This window comes from Electrona antarctica, assembly GCF_951216825.1.
Source record: "Electrona antarctica genome assembly, chromosome: 16".
Classification (NCBI taxonomy): Eukaryota; Metazoa; Chordata; class Actinopteri; order Myctophiformes; family Myctophidae; genus Electrona; species Electrona antarctica.
In genome coordinates this window covers 19,855,129-19,873,398 of record NC_136797.1, presented here as the reverse complement: position 1 = coordinate 19,873,398, position 18,270 = coordinate 19,855,129, and the positions used below count along the sequence as shown (strand labels likewise).

General features: G+C 42.7%; 1 protein-coding gene across 3 annotated transcripts in view; it reads right to left on the bottom strand.

The window, feature by feature from the left end:
* whrna (whirlin a) overlaps positions 1 to 6,915 on the bottom strand; it is a 198,358-nt gene extending 191,443 nt beyond the window's left edge. For all 3 annotated transcript variants that reach the window (XM_079525207.1, XM_079525208.1, XM_079525209.1), the window contains exon 1: positions 5,258 to 6,915. In XM_079525207.1, the coding sequence (XP_079381333.1) occupies positions 5,258 to 6,013 (756 nt within the window). In that variant the 5' untranslated portion in view covers positions 6,014 to 6,915. The remainder of the gene's footprint in view (positions 1 to 5,257) is intronic.
* Between the last annotated feature and the right edge of the window lie 11,355 nt (positions 6,916 to 18,270).

Sequence of the window (18,270 nt, the reverse complement as noted above, 5' to 3'; positions counted from 1 at the left end):
AAACAAAATCATTTGCCTATAGGCAGGTGGTCCCGCATAATGCGAGCGATAATTTGGAAAAATGAGAACTCCCAATCATCTTGTGTAAAAAGACTTATAACTTAACAGATGCAGAGATAAAAGCAAGATAAAAACGATCAAACTGACGTAAAGCTACAAAGCTTATCAGTAGAAAATATTTGAACCCAGGCCAAAGCTCTCTTCATTAAATCACAAACAGCGCCGACATGGTTTCTGCAACGTTTACACTTCGGCAGAATATATTTTCTAAAAAGGGAGAGGTGACTTTCTCTAATGGCGATTGAATTCTTCTATACACTTAAAAAGGTTGTGGCTCTCATACAAATCATAGTGTGCTGGGCAGGCGATAATAGGACATGGCTCCAATAAATGATCCCATTGTGTTATGGAGTGGTGTTTAAAATTTCTACAAAGTGATCAATCATGTAAACAAATGAGCTGGCAGAATTTCTGAGAAATACACTAAGGTCAGAAAAGGGCAGAGAAAAACAAGTCATCAAATTGTTGGACTTATTTTTCTCATGTTTATTTATCCAAGGGAGCTTGATGAACTTGCATACCTTCTCTTTTTTGTAATGAATGAATGGTTTATTTCGATCTTATTCCGTTGGAACATTACAAGAAGAATCATGTATTAAACTCATTTGACATGATCGAAAAGGTATCAGGCGGAAGCTGGTAGCTTATTAATGCCTATCCTTATATTACATTGTTAAGTTAACTTATAACTAAGAGAAAATTGGGAAGAAAACAAAAATAACAAAAAACAAAAAAAACTGGTGGGTGTGTCCACATACAAAAATTTAATTTTAACAAATACTGTACACTCTTTTGAAAACAATTCTTCCTCCTTATATAATAATAATACCTGATGATCATGTTTTAGGGTGGAAGAAAATCACGGCACTCCATCTTTAAGCATTACAAATACATCTCACACACACAGTCATTGAGCCTCAGCTTAATGTGTTCGTTGCTTAGTCAGCTACCAGGCAACGCACACGCACACACACGCACGCACGCACGCACGCTAACAGTCTGCTAACTAGAAGTCAACTCCACAGAAGGTATTTAAGAGCTTTATCAGAATCTGGCCAACACAGCTTCCCAGATTCCCAACAGCAGCTGCTCTGTTACAGGTATACAAGTTGACAACAACAACAAACCAAACAAACATCTCTCTTAAGAACTGTGGAATGATCCCCCGGTGCTGCCAAAGTATTAATTCCCTCCATGTGTTTAGCTAGGTTCTTATCTCCGACTCTGATTTTCTAATCAACGCAGTGACCATTAGCAGTCTGCAAAGCTGCAGCATCCAGCTCAGCCTCCGTTTCTCTCAGAGTCTGACTTGCGGCCAAGGCCACGGCATGTGAATGTGTTTGGCAGCGGCCCAGCTGATGTGGGCCCATTGAATTTAGAGACTCCAAGCTTTTTACATTTCTAATGCCTTCCTCCCTCTCTGATCCGCATACCGGTTGGGCTGGGCCACCAGCTGTCCCAAAAGACATCCCAAAGTACGACCGATTACGGTATTTGTGCCATAAAGACTAAATGGAAGGGAGAAGCCGATCAGGGAGGTCATTTCCTGCGCCTTTTCACACCTGCAAAAAGGCTCTCTTTCTCTCTCTCTGACATACCGCCATTATTACTTGCGCAAGCAGAGTGCGCAAGTACTGTGGTCGGCTGGATCAAAAGTGGTATGCATGGTTATAATTGGCTGTTGATGGTGACGCAATTAAGTTATGTTTCAATGTTGGGTGGGTAAAAGGTAACGCATGTATGAATATGTATGTATGTATGAATGTCGGTAACGGTAAGAATGGTTTTCCCTTATTGGCTGTTGACGGTGACGTAACTAAGGTACACTTCAAGGTAGGTATATACATTTTATAGAGGGGCTGATCGTAAGTTCGCAGAGGTCGGCAGTACTAGCGCGCAGTAAGTTGGCACCTCGACAGAGTGTATTTCTAGTTTATACTAGAGCGGTGCCCGTGGGGCCTCTACAGTGGTGCCCGTTGGGCACTGGCCTACTTGGAACGATGCAAGTTGGAAATGCATGCAACACCCAGATATTATATCTGTGTCCCTTTTATGCCCATATATGGAGTTATTTGTCATGCATGCCCAAATATGGAGTATACAGAGTATGGAGTATGCAGAGTGCAGACGTCATAATGATGTTCGAACAGGCCAGCTCTATATATGGACCCAGGGCAGGGGCTCTGTCCAGACTCGACACCGGCCACTGCACCCCATGCGGTGGTGTGGAATGCGTGTGTCGAATTTGAAGTCGGTGGGGCGAACCGTTCTCGAGTTACGTGGATTACACACAGAGACAGATGTAAGTACAGAGACTTGGTGCATTTATAGATAGATACTGTGCAATACATTCCCAAAATTTGAATGACAACACATTCTCTAATTAATATATAAATTATCTTTCTGATTTCACAATACTTTTCTCTCTCCTATTGTAGTTATCATATGAGAGAGAGAGAGAGTGTGAAAGAGAGAGTGTGAGAGAGAGAGTGTGAGAGAGAGAGAGAGAGAGTGTGTGTGTGTGTGTGTGTGTGAGTGAGTGAGTGAGTGAGTGAGTGAGTGAGTGAGTGAGTGAGTGAGTGAGTGAGTGAGTGAGTGAGTGAGTGAGTGAGTGAGTGAGTGAGTGAGTGAGTGAGAGAGAGAGTGAGAGAGAGAGAGAGGGAGAGAGTGAGAGAGAGGGTGAGAGAGAGTGAGAGAGTGAGAGAGAGAATAGTATAGTTATAGTATAGAGGCCCTTTCATCCCCAGAGCCCAAACACAATCTACTGACTTCACAACTCACCCCATGAAGTCATCAGGGTTTACCATGACTGGGCAGATTGAACCTAGAGCATATTGTGTTGTCTATAAAAGCTTATAGATTTCATAGACAGCATTTCTCATCAACAGTTCAGACACGAACACAACAAATGACCGCCTATACTGTAGGTGGAGGTCTGCCCACCTCAGGGTCCACTTTGCCTCCATGTGGACCTAGAGCAGACCCGAAGCAGACATCCTCTCTCTTTCGCCACAACCGTGTCATGGTGAAAGGAGATAGGAGAGCAGGATAGCCGCCCCCACCCACAGCCTGATTCTAGTCCAGGGTGTTCTTTTTTTGCATTAAATATAATGGGTTTTACTGTGTAGCTAGCTAACATGTTTCATCCACTGGGAGAGCACACATTTCCAATATTGAAAGAATTCAGACTGATTGATGTTGTTCATGATCTGAGGCGGATTCTACGAATACCTTCAAAAAACACTTGTCTAGAGTTTTCTGAAATACATATGTTGCTATATACAGTACTGTATACTAAATGATCTGAGGAATGCTAGCTTACAAGTCCCTGTTTCTGTAGGTCTAGTACGTTCTGTATCCTTCTTATATTACGTAAGCACTGTGTCTAATTGTGCAAGCAGGTCCTTCTGCAAATTAAGTTCCTGTGTGAGCTGGACGAATTCCTGCATAAAGTTGGATTGATTTATTGATAGGCAGATACGCCTATCAATGTCTGTATGTGCTGATTGTCAATTGTGCAGCAAGGCAGGCATTTGCTTTGCATGGGGTTCCAAAATGACCTATACACCAGTTCAAGAATGGACTTTAGATTTTGACATGAAATTTTGCCAACATTTCCAGGAATGTAGGCCTACGCCTATAAGTGCAATGTCATGTCCCTGTTCTACACTGTGTGCAGTTTATAGACCTACTTTGTTGCAAGAGAGCTTGATGAAAATAAGTGAGTTAAAATAAAAAATGTGATACTCTCAGATGAAGTACGCTATAGAATAGGCTCTACTATGAGAGAGAGAGAGAGAGAGAGAGAGAGAGAGAGAGAGAGAGAGAGAGAGAGAGAGAAAAGGCGTGATCCCAGAATCAGACTTTAGCACCATGGACAGCTCATACAGCCAGCCTCATAAAACCAAGGTCCCGGCAAGGTTTAAATTAATGCATCTACAGCGCAGATCAGCCATACTCCTTTATTACCCCATTTGCTAATAGGCTCCTTTAGGCTCAATAACATTGACTATGGTATAGCCTGTAGAAAGGCATGAAATGGTCAGCCGACAGCCTTGTCGTGTGTTTAGCTTAAAGCCAGAGTGGTTCTTGATACAGTCGCTTGTAGTTACCATCTGCCCCGAAAGGCTCCAATTACAATGTCTCCTAATACAGTTTCCCTTCATTGCTGTAAACATGTATTCTACAGTACATCTCGTAGCAATTCAACCGTTGTGGTCACCACAACAACAATGAACACCAAAATGAATTTCCTTCACCAAATCGGGCTTGTTGGCTTGAAAAGGCATCCAGTTCAAATACACCATTAATACTTTGTTTCAGGGATGATTATATAGATCTATAGGGTCAGGACCAGGCCAGATTCTGGCGTGCACGCACACGCACACACACACACACACAGACACACAGACACACACACACACACACACACACACACACACACACACACACACACACACACACACACACACACACACACACACACACACACACACACACACCCTAGCCCCTTAGATAGCACATTATGTAGACTTAGATAGTATTTTAAACAGACCTATAGCTTGTTACGTAGACAGCTCTAGAATTGCACTTTATGTAGTCATAGCACTTTATAGTACACATGTATAATATATTATATAGTATAGTATGTATAGTTAACATAGATACTCCACTGTTACGTTCTTAGTTTATGATTCATGATAACTACTTTTTATATATGTGATGTATGCCATGCTTTTGTTATTGCTTAATGTAAATCGCTCTGGATTAAGAGCGTCTGCTAAATGCTTAAATTGTAAATTGTACACACACACACACACACACACACACACACACACACACACACACACACACACACACACACACACACACACACACACACACACACACACACACACACACACACACACACCTTGTTTACTTGGATAATTGCCAACCCACTTTCTGTAGGCTACCACATGGCTGTACTGTATCGATCTACACCAAAAGTTTAACAAGGTGCATTGTGCGGTCACTTATTGATTACTGTAAAACAAAAGAGGGAACACATTCTGTGACGAGTGGAAACCACAATGGGAGTCATGTTAGGACAAGTGATGCAAAGCCAGGCCTTTTAGCGCACACACACACAAACACGCACGCACGCACGCACGCACACCTTACTTTAACAAGCACAACAACAAATAAACCAGCTCACCTTCACCGCTTCGGCGTGTGTGACTTTCTCGAACACTTTGTCGTTGACTTTCATGATCTGATCGCCGATCCGGAGCCCCTCTTTCTCCGCCAGGGACCCGGGCTCCACCAGCGACACGTAGATGCCGACGCCGTGCTCCGACCCTCCGCGGATGCTGAAGCCCAGGCCCTCGTGGCTCTTGTGCCTCTTCATGGAGACGTGCCTCGGCTCGCCCGGAGGCTCGTGCAGGAAGTTTCTGCCCAGCAGCGGCACGAGGGGAGCTGTCCCCTCGCTGCTGGTGCTGAAGCTGTCCGGGGAGCCCCGCAGCGCCATGTGGTGAGACTCCGGCGGGTTGTTCGGCGAGAAGTGCCCCGATCGGGGAGTCGGACTGCCGCCGGGCGTGCCACCCTGCGTCTGTTCGGCGCTGCCATTGCTCGCCCCCTGCAGCTCCGACTTCAAGTAGAGGCCCTCCGAGGTGTACTGGTCGAACAGGAGCTGGTCGGAGCGGGGGATGACGAGCCGCAGCATGGGCAGGAGTTGCCTCTTGCTCGGCGCGTTGAGGATGACTTTGAGCGTCTGCACCAGGTCGTACACGTTGCGCTTGGAGTGGTAGACATTGAGGCAGTGGATGAACTGCTCCCGCTCGAAGTCGCTGAGCAGCAGGTTGAGCGCGTTGTGCAGCTTCTTCACGTTGGCCGACAGCGTCCGCGCGCTCGACGAGGCCACCGAGTTGGCCGAGGAGCTGAGCGACATGCGCTCCAGGTCCGTGTGGCTCATCCTAGAGCCGGGGGGGGAGCGGGGGGACCGCGGCACGGCAGCAGACCGGGGGCAGCAGCGCGGACATCGGGGCTACAGCAGGCAGCTGGCAGCAGCAGCAGCACGAGATTAAAACGGTGCTTTGCAATCCGATTCCCCGAGGACGTGCACTGCGTTAATAGCCATGTTGGCTGGCTCTCTCTCTGGTGGATGTGAAACCACTTGTTCGAGCGTCAAATTATGGAACAAGTTAACTTAAACAGGCGAATCAAGTTACCGTGAATGGATATCCATAATTAATCGATTGAAATGCAATGCCCTTAAATATCAAAAACAACAATTACGTGCTCCCTGGCCTAAGATGCATCGCGCCTACAACATGTCCAGCATCCTGCTGGAAAACTCTGTCCCGATCCGTCAGAGAGCTTAGTAATGATCCAGTCCGCGTTGTTGTTCCTGTGTGTGTAAAGAGGTCAGGTGGCTTCTCCGGTGTCCACTGCTCCGCCGCCGTCAACAGACGCCGCAGAGAAAAGATATTCCGATGTAAAACAAAACTAAAATAATCGAAAACCTCTCAGCGGGGAGCCGAAAAGTTGTATCACCACGTTCCGAACGCGATTCGGACAGAATTGCGCGTGGCTGTCAAAGCGAAAAGTTATTTTTGGTCAGCGCTTCTGTCCGCGTATATGAACTTCTTATCCTGGCGCCAGGGCAGGCTTACTTGCAAATTACATCCAAGTCTGCAAGTAATACATCGATATTACATCCAAACTGCATGGAGACAAACATAATGCTGCTCTTGTCGTTCAGTCGTTGAATTTACGTTTGTTTTTTAGACTCAATTTGCAGTTTTGCTGTTCCGTCCTCTCCGCTTCCACGGCATCTACAAGCGAGGTGTGTGTGTGTGTGTGTGTGTGTGCGGGTGGGTGGAGTATCGCAGCTGCCCTGGACGTCGCCTGTCAGGAAGTGACGCAGCCGCGTGTGCAACCAATAAGTTGCCTAGTTACGGACAACAAGCTCTCGTGGGATCTACCAAGTCACTGGAGGATTAATTAGACAGCAATACCTTGACCCGTGCTGCATCTTATTTTTAGATTGACAGATAGCCTATCAATCTAACAATGTTCTCATCAGTGTGTGTGTGTGTGTGTGTGTGTGTGTGTGTGTGTGTGTGTGTGTGTGTATATAGATAGATAGATAGATAGAGAGAGAGAGAGAGAGAGAGAGAGAGAGAGAGAGAGAGAGAGAGAGAGAGAGAGAGAGAGAGAGAATAGCAGTGGCAGTCATTTTCTGGTTCCCCCATTAATTTTTCCCATAGAGATTTCCAAAAATATTTCATTTGTTTTGTGGTTTTACTTTTTTCACAGGATCAAACGTTTTATGGTCATGATTCACCAGGATCCTGGATGGTTTGATTCTAGGCTTAAGATAATTCACACACACACACACACACACACACACACACACACACACACACACACACACACACACACACACACACACACACACACACACACACACACACACACACACACACACACACACACACACACACACACACACACACACAACAAATCTCTATGGGAAAATGAATGGGGTCTCGATCGATGGAACCAGAAAATGGCAGTCACTGCTATACCATATACTGATAATTTCTCTGTTGTAACAACTGTTGGGAAGCCTGTTTCCGGTTCCGCTGGGAGTCCAGTCTTTGAAATGGTGTCCCACTTTTAAGGAACACACATTTGTAAAAAACTCAAACAAGACATATGAATTTGTCATTGTACAGCCTAGTGCTCTTCACAGATGAATAAGGCTGGGACCGAGGCTACCTAGACTGTGGAAGAACAAGAACCTGGACTCCAGCCTGGTCACACATTGCTGTGGGAAGGAATCACATTCCTGTTGCAAGTCAGCCAATGTGGTTGTGTTGGTCTCTCTAGCTCTAGCATGCTCAAGCTGACACGTGTTCCATTTATCTATCTATCTATCTATCTATATACCTACCTACCTACCTACCTACCTACCTACCTACCTACCTACCGTACCATCCATCCATCCGTTCAAACTGTATGTGATACAAATATATTTGGTCAATGAAGTGTTTCTGAGCCTCAAGAACCACCATAGAATCATCAAGTGTTTTCTATTTAATGTATTAGCAACCCACCAGCCATCTGGAGAAGAAGAACACAGAGAACAAGTGACAGCAGATGTCTGTCCTTTATGTCCAGCTGCCATGAAGCCATGAAAGAAATAGGACATACTGGCAAATAATGTTCTTTTCTCAAGATATCTCTCTGTACCAAGATCTGAAACTGCAATTTACGAAGCAGCCAACAAATGAAACATAAAAAAAACACCGACATGGGGAAAAGTAATCTATCAGTATGAATGAGCTGGACCAAAAATGAAGTCAAGTTCAGGCTCAGGAGACAAACCAACATGGGATGATTTCAGGCTGTAAGCTTTATCTCTGCTGGTCTGAACATTGTAAACTATTTGAACTATAGCTAGCTAGGGAACTGATGCCCTGGGAAACAACATCAATTATCAGAGAGAGAGAGAGAGAGAGAGAGGGCTTAATTGGTAATCATTTAAATCTACAAAGTAACTAAAGTTTTAAAATCATTGTGGTGGAGTAAAAACTAAAAAGGGCAACATTTGCCTCGGACTGAGATGTAGTTGAGTATAACGTATCGGAAAATTGTCATACTCAAGTAAAGTAAAAGTGCAGTACTTGAGTAAGTGGCTCAACCCTGTATACCTGCTGGAGCAGGCACCTTGTGCTCAAAGACAGCATATCTGCAGGCCGTCTGGCCTGCCCAGGGCTTTGTACAGTGTCAGTAATAGGTGCACGTGTGTCATAGATGTGTGTGGGTTATGTTTACACTGGCAGATAGTAATGTTACATAGGCTTTAACCACATAAAACCCTTTATTCTTTGTCATACAAGGAATAGCAAAACATAGCTCTACATGCAGATCTGCATGTAGATCTGAGCTTGTGTATCCAGTGAGGACCTTTTCAGAAGCCATGTATGTAATAACAGTGTATGGATTCAAGCAACATGGACAAAACACCATTGGCAATGACAATAAATCACCCTATTTTCTCTCTGCCCCACACCCATCTCTCGACAGCATTTTGGTGTAGGCGGTGAAAAGCTGACACTTACATTTTGAATCGTAACCTTTAATTGACTTGACTTTAAAATAATTATGCATAGGGTCTTACAAGACCAGGGGCATCATGCGTCATGTATTAGTGTACAACACCTAGGGGCGCGGGTGCAGCTGGACCCCTACTTCTCGTGGTTATAGACACACACAGACCAGGGCAAAAAATATATAATCACGCCTGTGTGGACTGAGCGGTGCAACTATACATTTATTCTTGTTATAGTTACGTTACTGTACTGTACTGTGCTCTGAGTCTGTACTGTATTGTAGTGTACTGTGCTCTGTACTGTACTACTACTACTACTGTACTATTTGGAAAAAAATAGAGAAATTACAGAGTTACCACATGGGGGTCCCCGGAACATCCAGACCCCCAGGAAAACGCCAATGGGGGCCTACCCTGTTCCGGTGAGCCTTCCCGCATCCGAAACAGTTGAGAAATGATCAGAGTTACCGTGTTGCAGATTTCCGTGCTCGGACAGACATGCAGGGACACCCATACAACATATACTGTACATACGGATGGATAAACATATATATCTATATATAATAGCTGTATTGGAGCAGAGGCACCGCTCAAAAACATAATCTCCGCCGCTGGCTTTTCTGGCCTGACAGAGATAATTAGTTGCTTTTTAGTTAGGACTGGGCTCTAGCTGTGAATCCTGACTTTTAAGTATGATCAGTTTGGAGAGGCACTACACAGTACACACTATACAGAAGCTCCGAACAGAGTCTGTATATTTAATTGCACAGGCTTCTGTTCTCTCTCACTCCCTCCCTCCCTCTCTCTCTCCACAATAAAAACCATTGTTTGATGGTGAAGTGCATCTTACCTTCTAATTCCCATTATGTGTTGTAGCATAAATAAGCAGCTGCCAAAGACATGATTAAAATCCAAAAATAAAGCCAGCGCTAGCATGTGCCAAGGACGGTAAAACATTGTTTTTCTAATGAGCTTGTATACGGAGGCAGCTGATTGTGCATTTTGTGATTTCACTTCATCTTTCTCTTTCCCTGGAGTCAGTCCCTGCTGCTCCCAGATCTATTGTATAGGCAAACGTCTGTCACAATCAAACCTCTTTGAGGTTAAATGAACACTGTGCACTTCAGAATAAACTGACAGCTAGTGTTTCTGAAACTTTTAAGTAGTCTTGCGTAGCCAGACAACTATTCCACAATCACCATATGCTATAGACAAATAGCGGTGATCCGAGCACTCAAAAAAGTATAAAAATCACACCTGTGTGAAGTGAGTGGTACAACTCCGTGTGATGGTCCCCGGGCGGTCCCCGGGGGGTCCCCGGAACATCCAGACCCCCAGGAACGTACACAGGGGAGCTGCCCGGTTCTGGCGAACCACCCAGCGTCCGAAATGGTTGAGAAATGACAGTTACCGTGTGGGGGTCCCTCTACTGTACTGTACTGTCACACCCGAAATCATATATACAGTTAATATGTGTGTGTGTGTGTGTGTGTTAGGCTGCGCAAAAGTGACACTTGGTGGTGAAAACGCAATTTTTGTGCTCGGACAGAGGGACACAGCCAGGGACCCAGGAGGACACAAAGCTGTCTATGGGAGTGGTTGCACCACTCAAAAATGAGGAGAGGGTGGATATAAAATCAAGGTTCTTTATTAATAAAGTTACGCCAACATGTTTCGACTCACAAAAGAGTCTTCATCAGGGCAAGTATTCAAATAATTTTATTTTCAATTTCCATTTCTGCTAAGCAGACTGTAAAGACGAAACGGAAGCGGGAGGAGGCTTCACATCCGCTTTCCCCCTTAATCATCAAAAGAGCTTCCGTATCCCAGACTGTATGACCGGAAGCATTTGAAAATTGTTATTTTGTCAAGCGGTGTGGCTGTATGTCAAAGTATAAATTAATCCCCCCAAGGAGCTGGTACTGTACTTTAAATCAGTCAGCCTACTTGTCGATTACAGCCGTTGAATATGAAGACTTGTGCTCGGAGGGGAGAGGGACTCAGAGGGTTGACAAATGGTCTGTCACATTTTGGAGCCGGTTCAGATATGAGCCTTCATAAGGCTATAGCCACAAGGAGTCAGACATATTTCTACTCAATTACCCAGCAAATCAATAGTGTGTGTGTGTGTGAGTGTGCGTGTGTGAGTGTGTGTGTGTGTGTGCGTGCGCCCCTGTGTCCTCTTAATATAAAAGAGAGAAAAGGCTGGGGAAATAATTGGCAACACTCCAGAGTACAAATTCATACACTTAATTTAAGCTTAATTCGTGATGAACTAATGAAGAGTTAATACTTAAATGAATCAAACTAAATGAAGCCGTAGCACTTGCCCTAGCCTTGACGACCTCCGGCGTATGCAAAGGCTCAACTTATGTAACTTAGATAACATTGTACAGTATGTAGACATAGCACTGTATACGCATAGTTTCTTTAGAGATATTCCACTGTTAGGTTGTTAGCTTACGTATGATTCTTGATGACTATCTTTTAATGTATTTGATGTATTACCATGTTTTGTTCTTGCTTACTGTAAATTGCTCTGGATTTTTTAATGCCTAAATTGTATTGCCACTATGATTTTGTACCCTAAAGTAAAGTGTTATCAACTTATATTGTTAGTTAAGGGCAACATAAATGCACAGTTACCGCACTACTTCAAACAATACTTGGTATTTGACCAAAGTATGGGCCAAACATGCCGGGTTTGTAGGTCTGCGCAATTCCATTGGCGACTATGCCCAAGATGAGTGCTCATAGGCTAATTTTTATCCTTTATTTACCCAGGGTAGTAGCTGCAGCACAAGTGCTCATTTTCAGCAACGCCCTGCACATAGAAACACACAGACAGACACATACACACAAAAACCTGGGAGCTGACCAGTACAACCACAGTCTTATACTGTTGGCCACTAAGTAGCTCCACTGGAGCAGTTGGGGGTTCAGAGCCTTGCTCAAAGGCACTTCAGCGGTGTTGGGTGAGTGATGACAATCACTTCCCCACCCCGATTTTTCCTGCCTGTCTGGGGAATCAAACCGGCAACCTTTCGGCAACAAGGGCGCTCCTCTAACCCTTAGGCCACCGCTGCCCCTGAGTAGGGTAGGAGCAAAGCAATGAAACTTTGGACTGGCTAACTGGATAGTACTACATTTAAAATGTGTATTTTTTTAATACAAATATAATATAAAAATAATTGTATAATTTTTAAAACAAACAAACCAACAAATCTAACAAATTGATTGAATGAATGCAAAATACAAATAATTAAGTAGTGAAAATAGCCGATGTACAAGCTCGCAACGCGATGCGTTGTGCGCTTGTCAATCTTTTATTTCTAATAGTTTGGGTCCTGGGAAATCTTTTGGGTCTCGACCTGAAAATGTTGGGAACCACTGCTCTAAAAATAACCTTTTTAGATCAAAGCAAAACATGTTTAGCAATTACTTATTTATTTGTAGCTATATATATTTGCATGAATGAATATGACCATTTTGTAGATGAATTAAACATCCTGTACTTTAATGTTGTATTTTCTTCAATGTCTTGTTTTCTTTTCATCTCCAGTACTAAGGCCTGACTCATTATTTTACCTCTTACATAAAAGTATGCCATGAATAGAGTGAGTATGAGTCATTTTGGAATTGCGATGTAGCAGTGTTATACATACAAATTAAGAGATATGGATTTATATGTCAAGTGTGACGTCTCAGAAGGAAAGGATTCTGTTTCTTTTGATAGTGCTAGGCAGGAGGTCACAGGGGAGAGATTGTGTGTATGTTTTAAGTTGAATGGTGACAGTAATTTGAGGAGTTCAACAGTGATGCCATTGGGAAAGCAAAGCATACAGTATGCCCAATTTACAGTTGGGTGCCACCGATATTGTCCCTTATCATTTGACCCATTTAGGCCTGACCTCAAAATTTTAAAGAATCCTTCTAAATCCTCCAGTTTTCTGAAATACATATTTTCACGATTTTTCAAAAATAGCAGACCTACAAGCTCGTAGCACGCCACTCGGTGGCGCGCTATGAGCTTGTAGATCTGCTATTTTTCAATAGCTAAATTATAACAATGTTTAAAACACCAAAAGGGGTTCCCGCCCAAAATGGGTTAACTGTCCTTTTGTGCAGATCACGCAAACCTCAGCAAAAAGAAAAGGACAATATCGATGGCCTCCAACTGTATGACCGTCTCGCATTCCGAAAATAGCAGACCTACGACACCTTGTGAGCTTGAACTGTACAGTGCAAGCTCACAAGGTGTCGTGGCCGCAACTCGTGAGCTTGTAGGTCAGCTATTTTCAGCGCAGCATACGAAGATTTATGTTCAACGACAGAAGGCATTGTTCTCAGTTGAACACTCAACTCTGCAATCTTTAGGTAGAGAGAAACTCTAGCTAATTATGTCAGGGTGGCAGCACAATTAATAAAGTGTTATTGGAGAGATGACTGTGAAACACCACCGCTAGATAAGTGCAAACGTTAGACTTTGTGAAAACGTATTGTGATGATTGTACCGTGTGCGTGTGTGCGTGCGTGCGTGCGTGCGCGCATGCAGTGTATTCAAGCCACTACTTTCATGAGACATTAGGGAAGTAAAAAAATCCCTGAGATGGAACCTGCCTTAGGAAAGGATTTTTTTGTGTGCAAAATGGAACCGCAATTGGATAAAATGCATGAATGAGAGCTGAAACAAGTAGCTAGCTGATCATGATTACATTTACCACTTGAACAGTTCCTACTGCTATCATTATTGAGGCTTAATGAGGGAAAGACCTAAGTGCTTTATGCAATAGGATTAACTACTGCATATGACAAAAAGCTTCCAAAAAGTCTGTTTTCCTTTTGGTATGTTCTACATTTAAATACAGTAATGCATTGATATATAAATGCATTTTATAATGTGTACTTTTTAATTAAAGGGATCGTGACATTTGTAATTTTTCTTATTTTAGGTTTTCTGAGCTCAATTGCACGCCAAAAACCTGAACTTTTAACATTCAGTAGATTTTCTGTGGTCTGGGGTTTTCTGGCTCAAACAAGTGCTTTGATTTGCCTGTGGACTGTGATGTAACATTACTCCCATATATGACATAACAATTTGCCTGCAGATGTCACTGTTTAACTGTTTTAATTGCAGCTGAAAATGCTCCAGAACACACAGAGAAAACCCCAGACCACAGCAAATCCACTGAATGTTCAAAGTTCAGGTTGCTTGGGTGTAATTGAGGTCATAAAACCTACTGTAAAAAAAAAAAATGTATGAAAATGAATGTCATGAAACCCTTAAGTATTTTCAGACCCATCCTTAGAATGCAATGTTCTAAATCTCTTCTAAAATGCTTGGCAAATGGTGACCGATAATTTTTTTATGCTGCATTCACTACCCTATATTCTTCCTGTCATCAACTGATCAGTTTTCATACCACACTGTACTGTGATATAGAGAATGTGAAAACACTTTCTCTCACAGCTCTGTAAAAGTCACACATCCTTGCCTTTGACATCTTCTTAAACGAAGAACAATGTTTGATGTGCAAAATGGCTTACATTTGACACTCGGGACAAGAAGAAACTTGGAGACTTCTGCTCTTAAAATGGTCCCATCATTACAGCTTTACAACATTACCTATATAGACAATGTCTGGAATTGGAAAATTGATGAATTCAATCAATTGGGTGTCTATTGAAGATTCTTGCTTGGGATATTACTATTACTTTAATGTAGGCCTACTTTAATGTTACTTTAAAAATAAAATATTGGGTTATTAGGGTAGAAGACAGAGTAGTCTAGAGCAACTTTCAATGGGCCTAGTCTACAAAGTGCACTACACCTCCTTGATACCCATGTACCTGTCTAACTACTTCACAAAATGTCAACCAAGTCCACAATCACCAGAGGGAGCTCCACGTGTTCAACCCAGATTTGGCACGAACAAGGGTTTCAATTCGTTCTCCTGCTATGCCACCAAAATGTGGAATGCCCTACCAGCAGCCATAAAGAAGTGTGAATCCCTACACTCTTTCAAAACAACACTTACAGGTGGCTGCAATTTGGAACTGGACCCATTGGCGCCGTCGGGACGTAAAAAGTGGGGGGACGATATTCAAGATCGAAAGTTGAGACTAGAGAGCAACTGCAGTTACTGCACGTAGCGTAGGCTATATAGCTCATTGCAGCGAGAGGCAAGCATGCAGTGGCAGCCAATACACAATGACGATTGCACAACAAAATGGGAACGGTGTTAGAGAGACCAGTCATCCCCCAATAGTGCGGGGACATTCAGACCCAAATGACCCCCTCTCCGATGCCTATGGACCCCAGTAAGAAGTTATTAACAGAATGGTTTTTTTGCAAAGGGGTGAAGTGGCCCTTTAATGTTGTCGATGAACTGAGTACATGAGGACACCAACGGAAACAAGCCGAAAGGCTTTCTTGGTTTCATCCTTTTAGCAGACCTTGTATTGTACTCTACTTCCCTGTGCCTGTCCATGAATATGAATATTGAATGAATATTATACAATTATCCAATTATCATCAATTATCATTATACTATTATACTACTTGCTCACTGAATAACAGGAATAATGTATTTTTATACCAGTTTCTCCAATAGAGATGGAATCCTGTTCTTTCATGATTAAGCTGCCACCCTGGATGTAAATTAGTCACCCACCGCTCCTTGCTACCATAATATAAAGATAATTGTAACATTGAAATGCAACAGTCAGAGCGCAGAGCTGTGACTAACTGACAAAACTATAGATCAATAGTTGCTGCGCAGCAATGGGTCAGGCCAGGCATTTTGAAGAGGAGGAAGAAGAAAAATACGAAGCAGAGGAAAACAAATGAGAAATACAGGAGGTTTGGTTAGCAGAACTGCCACGATCAAAATGCTCAATTAAACCTTGAAGTTGTGTGTGTGTCTTAATTCACACAGCACAATGACCCAAGTCAGAATTAACATGTTTATTCTGCATTACCCAGGGCTACAATTTAGGCATTTAGCAGTCCATAGCCAATCCATACAGACTGAGCCATCAAATGCATACACATAGTAGTCTAGGATCATAGGTAAACCAATAATCTATATCTTAAATCTAACTAATCCAAAAGATCAATAATCTGTACATTGAAAGTTGAAACTATACACACTAGGATGACAGGTCTACAAATGGCCTGGCATCTCAAAACACACCGGTTTGTCCTTGGGACAAAACCGTTTTAAGGTCAACTCAATGAGTTGCATTGGTGTGGTTGACCTTTAGACACCATGGCAAAGGCATGAACTTGTTGAGCTACTTATCCTAATGGGATTGTGAAATTGTGAAGTTCTGTTTATTTTCATGCACAGGGAGGCAGATTTCCTGATCAAAACAAAACCAGAACAAGAAAGGCAAATACAAGAGAGAGACTGACAGCAGAGTCCCATATCAAGTGAGCTGGCTCAGAGTTTGCAAACTTCTTAAAAACGAAAAGGTAATGTTAAATATTCAGTAAGCATAACTCCATTAGGACAGCTCCGTAGCTGGACTGTTTGCTATCCTATCCAATTTACTAGGTTATTGTAGCTTCCAATGTTGAAAGGAGCTCAGAAGACAGCTCGGAGTGGAACCAGAGAGGCATTTATATACAGGTTTCTTTCTTTCTTCTTTTTTTCGTTGTATTTTTAACAAACAAAGGTGATCCTCATGGAATAAAGCAAAAATAAAATCTCATGACTGAAAATGTACTGATGATGATAGGTATTATCTTATGCTAAACCTATGTTGCTGCTGTTCTATAAGCCAACCAGTTGAAGAATTCACAGATTGAGGCTTTAACCTTTGCATTTATGACATTTCTGAGACTATTCATGTTTAAGGAAGATGCTTCTAAACTTTTTAAATAAATTATTGTATTGCTAGTAGTATAATATTATTGCGACAGTAGGTCGCAGTTTACTATGAAAACCTGCAAAACCTGTCAGTCCGTCACAGCTCGTGACACGCTCCATATATGGCCAATACATAATTGTGTTGATCTGACCTCATCAAACCCTGTACACTCAATACACTGCCCCCACTGCCACCTTTAGATCTCCATATATGGAAATATATTGTATGAAATGTTTCATTAAGAATTATCTTTGAGCAATTATCTTTTTAAGCTCTGCTCCCCATCCCATACCCATGATTCCCACTGCAGCAGATATAAGATATAAGATAAACGCTAGTGACTTTGGCTGCTGAGATTATCCTTCACTGCTCTCCCTTGTGCAATCTGTCAAAAGTAAAGAAAATATTTGCTGAACTTTTTGTTCACTTGGACCATTGTCAACCCACTTTCTGTACCACATCGTTGTATCGATCTACAAACATTTTTTAAAAGAGTGCATTGTGTGGTCACTGATTGATTATGTAAAACAAAAGAGGGAACACGTTCTGTGACGAGTGGAAACCACAATGGGAGTCATGGAAGGATAAGTGATGCAAAGCCAGGCCTTTAGCACAGATGCAGGCGCACGCACACGCACACACAGATGCCATTTTTACCTTTTTTGGGAGGTCATTTTTAACCCAAACCCTAAAGCCAGAGTTTTGTTTTTGTGTGTCCCACACGAAAATAGCCAAAAATATCTGCCATTGTTTGTGTGTGGCACCAGCATGCAACTAAATATACCATGCATAGCTCTAAACCTAAACATGAACGTCTTAATGCCTACTACTCCAACCTGAATAACCCTAAAAAGAATACAAACTTTTTAAACCATAAAACAACCATTTGTCTTGTGAGGAGGACTATAATTTAATTATTTATACAATATACTATAGTCACAATATACTTGCAGCAAGCAACTGCCTAGACAGCTCTAGTCTAGAAGACAACCATCAATCATGTTACTTTGAGAGTGTATCCCAAAGGAGTGTGCCTTGGCAAGTCAAAAGCACAGTGCTATACCAATCTTATTAGTCTTGGCTGTGTAAAAACAGTCAAAGTCAGGAGTTTTGCCCCTACACACACACCTCCAAACATCTACATGAAGGTCATGGATTCATATTGTCTGTGAATTATCTGTGAATACAGAGAGCGTCCTGACTTCCTTTACGGCGTTGCATCACAGAACTGCACA